This window comes from Ornithodoros turicata, chromosome 3 (assembly GCF_037126465.1).
Source record: "Ornithodoros turicata isolate Travis chromosome 3, ASM3712646v1, whole genome shotgun sequence".
In the NCBI taxonomy this organism is placed as follows: Eukaryota; Metazoa; Arthropoda; class Arachnida; order Ixodida; family Argasidae; genus Ornithodoros; species Ornithodoros turicata.
In genome coordinates, this window is record NC_088203.1 from 62,342,894 (window position 1) to 62,346,455 (window position 3,562).

Sequence of the window (3,562 nt, forward strand, 5' to 3'; positions counted from 1 at the left end):
CACTCCCGGCCATACGTAGCGATCCGTGATCAGCGTAATGGTGGCGCGTACGCCGAGGTGTGCGAGGCCGTGGATACTATTGAATATGGGTTTCCGGAGGGCGTCAGGGACAAGAGGGCGAGGGGATGCACCGGAGATGTCGCAGAGCACGGGCGTCGGAGTTAAAAGGTACGAGATATCTTGGAGCTTGAGACCGGTAGACACGGTGCGAAGCCGTTGCAGTTCGGGGTCCCGTGCCTGGGCGGTAGCCAAGTCCGCGATTGAGAGCGGGCTGGAGGAAAGGGTGGAGATGCGGCTGAGGGCGTCAGCCACTACATTCGCGGAGCCAGCGATGTGACGAATGTCGGTTGTGAACTCCGCTATGTAGGAAAGGTGACGGATTTCCCGTGGAGAGTAGTTGTGGCCGGCCGACGCCATGGCGCCGACTAGAGGCTTGTGATCCGTCCAGAGTGTGAAGGACCGCCCCTCGAGAAAATGGCGGAAATAGCGAACGGCTGAGTAAGCTGCCAGGAGCTCCTTGCTGAATGCGCTATATCGTGACTCTGTTGATGATAGCTTCCGTGAGAAAAATGCAATGGGCTGTGGGCAGGAGTCAACCTCTTGCTGGAGTGCGGCGCCGACAGCCTGGGCGGAGGCATCCACAAGCAGGGAGAGCGGGGCATTGGGGCGGGGGTGGGCTAAGAGGGTGGCGTCGGCAAGGGCTCGCTTGACGGCCGTGAAAGCGGTGTCGTGCACGCCGGTCCACGGCAGAGATTGGCGGGGGGTCTTAGGGGATTTCAGGAGGTCTTCGAGGGGGGAGAGAAGTGCTGCACAGGCGGGGACGAAACGGCGGTAGTAGTTGACAAGGCCGAGAAATCTTCGCAACTGGCGCACGGAGGATGGAACTGGATAGTCCATGATGGGCTGGATCTTTTGAGGGAGGGGAGCTATCCCGTCCGCAGATACGTGATGTCCAAGGAATTCTAGAGATGTCTTTCCGAACTCACATTTCTGTAGGTTGATAACGATGCCATGAGCATCGAGGCGGGAGAAAACCTGGCGGAGGTGGTCGTGGTGCTCCTGTTCGGTCGCACTGGCAACCAGCAGATCGTCCATATAAGCGAACGTGAAAAGCAGTCCGCGGAGAACAGAGTCAATGAATCTTTGGAACGTTTGGGCTGCATTGCGCAGCCCAAAGGGCATGCGCAAGAACTCGAATAATCCAAAGGGTGTTATAATGGCGGTTTTGGGGACGTCTTCGGGGGCTACAGGGATCTGATGATATGCTTTTGTTAAATCAATCTTGCTGAAAAAACTTCATGCCGGCGAGGTGGAAAGAAAAGTCTTGAATATGAGGCAAGGGGTAGCGGTCGGGCTTGGTGATGACGTTGAGAGCCCTGTAGTCTCCGCAGGGACGCCAGTCCCCGGTCTTTTTGGGGACCATATGAAGAGGCGTTGCCCAGTCACTAGAGGAGGTGCGGACGATTCCAATGGCGAGCATGTGCTCAAATTCACTGCGGGCTACCTTCATTTGATCAGGAGAGAGTCGTCGGGGCTTGAAATGCACCGGCGGACCTGAGGTGGAAATGTAGTGGAGGACGGAGTGATTGACGGGCTTAGTCCAGTCTGGTGGTAAGCACAGTGAAGGAAATTCGCCAAGCAGGGTGGCGTAAGGAGATTGTAGCGCCGCAAGGGTGGTTGTGGCGAGCTGTGGTGTGGGAGACGAGGCGATGCCCGCAACGCGGAGCTTGGTGCCGTGGTCAAGAAGAACGTGGTGCCGGAGGTCGACAAGCAGGCCGAAATGTTCAAGAAAATCGGCTCCGATAATGGCTTGATCGGTGGCCGCCACTTTGAAAATCCACGGGAAAGTACGGCGGAGGCCGATGTCAAGCGTGAGGGATCGCTCTCCGAATACGGGAATGCCGGTGTTGTTTACGGCAACGAGGTGATACGTAGGTGATCTGCGCTTTTCCGAAGAAGTTGCCGGTAGTATGCTGACCTGAGCCCCGGTGTCGACAAGAAAGCGTTTCCGGGAAATCAAGTCCAACACGTAAAAGAGGCGGCAGGGAGATTGAAGGGACGCGGACGCCGCCTCTAGCGGTCCCCAGGCATGTTTCCCGGCCACGTGCAGGGTGGGGTGCAGTTACGAGCGTGTGCCCCGAACGACCAATGGTACTAGCAAAAGGTGGTCGGGTTCGGAGGGACTGGCGAAGGTGTCGGATGCCTGAGGCCACTGTTGTCCGTACGAGGCGAGCGGGAGCGTGGGCGCCTTCCGTCGCGGCGAGAGAAGGGGGGGCGGTGGGACGCAGCGGGGGCGGGCTGGAACTGGCGCAAAGAAGCCACTGCCTCCGTCAAGGACTGAATGTCTGCCCTCAAGGGTGAAAGTTCTGAGGCAGGGATGGTCTGGGAAACGGCGGGGACGCTAGATTCCGCTGGATGGTGCTGGGAGGCAGAGTGGTGTGAGGCGACGGCGCAAACAGGCGGCGGTGCCACCTCCATGATCTTGTCAGCGTGTAGGGAGAGTTCCGAAAGCGAAAGGTTGGTGGCCGTGGCAAGAATCATCTGTACGGTGGTAGGGAGTCGCTGGAGGAACAATTCCTTGAGTAAGCGTTCATCGAAGGACGAGGCCCGGTCGCCTAGCAAGCCTTGAAGATGTCGTAGGAACTGCGATGGGCGGCGGTCGCCCAGGTCTTCAGCAGACAGCAATTGTTGGTATCTGCGTCGTTCGGAGGCCATAGTACGTTCAATAAGAGCAGATTTGAGGGTGTCGTACGGTGTCTCGCCCATTGGGGCCATCAGGACGTCCGCGACGTCGGAAGCGACTTCGGGCGGAAGGACGGATACGACGTGCCTGAATTTCGTAGGCTGTATGGAGATCACGGCGAGCTGAAATTGGCATTCTGCCTGCAAGAACCACACTGAGGGATTGGCGGGCCAGAATGCAGGGAGTCGGACCGCGACGGAATTGACGTGCGGCGCCGGGGCTGGCGCGTCGGTGCCACCCTGGGAGGTCATGGAGACGTTCGGTACGCCCGGGTCACCAGATGTGGGAGCTCGACCGGAGCCAGAGAAAGAGACAACCAGATCGGCCAGTGTGGCAGCAGAAGAGAAGTGTTTATTCGGAGCACGGGCTCCAGAAGCGTGAGCGTGCTGCAGTCAGCACTTCATTGTCTCTTGGATCACTACAGATTCAAGAACGAAGGGGTCGAAGGGGGCGAAGGAATTATAGCAGATCGAGCGTTGTTGGCAGGAGCGCCGTCACGGGGGAGAGGACAAGAGGCGCAGCTTAGACGCCCAGAATTAGATCGCGTACCGTGAAAACCGCCAACATCCCCCCCCCCCCCGGAAGAAATCTGGCGGGCGCCCCTGATGGTTGACAGAGTTTTGGCATTTGTAACAGATACATTTTGCAGGTACCTTTCCTTTAGCTTTGCATTGCCACAATTCTTGACGGTGGTACTGACCACCTTTGTTGATTTCGTGGTGCTTGGGCTACTATAGATACTGCACAGCATGTGACCTATATACAACAAAACAGGTACTACTTCTGTGCGATGTGATCTGCAAATTATCGAAATTGTAT

General features: G+C 57.4%; 1 protein-coding gene across 1 annotated transcript; it reads right to left on the bottom strand.

Annotated features, from left to right (window-relative positions):
* Nucleotides 1-1,276: 1,276 nt before the first annotated feature.
* LOC135389561 (uncharacterized) lies at nucleotides 1,277-2,994 on the bottom strand. The gene is made up of 2 exons (XM_064619596.1): nucleotides 2,204-2,994; nucleotides 1,277-1,940 (listed from the first exon to the last, which is right to left on the bottom strand). The coding sequence occupies exons 1-2, from the start codon at nucleotides 2,992-2,994 to the stop codon at nucleotides 1,277-1,279; spliced, it is 1,455 nt and encodes a 484-aa protein (XP_064475666.1).
* Between the last annotated feature and the right edge of the window lie 568 nt (nucleotides 2,995-3,562).

What these genes read in the sequence shown, in the direction of transcription:
- LOC135389561 (XM_064619596.1), bottom strand. Translation starts at nt 2,994, where the DNA reads ATGACCTCCCAGGGTGGCACCGACGCGCCAGCCCCGGCGCCGCACGTC. An exon ending in ACGGACAACAGTGGCCTCAG is followed by an intron (nt 1,941 to 2,203) that starts GCATCCGACACC and finishes GGAAAAGCGCAG; the next exon opens with ATCACCTACGTATCACCTCG.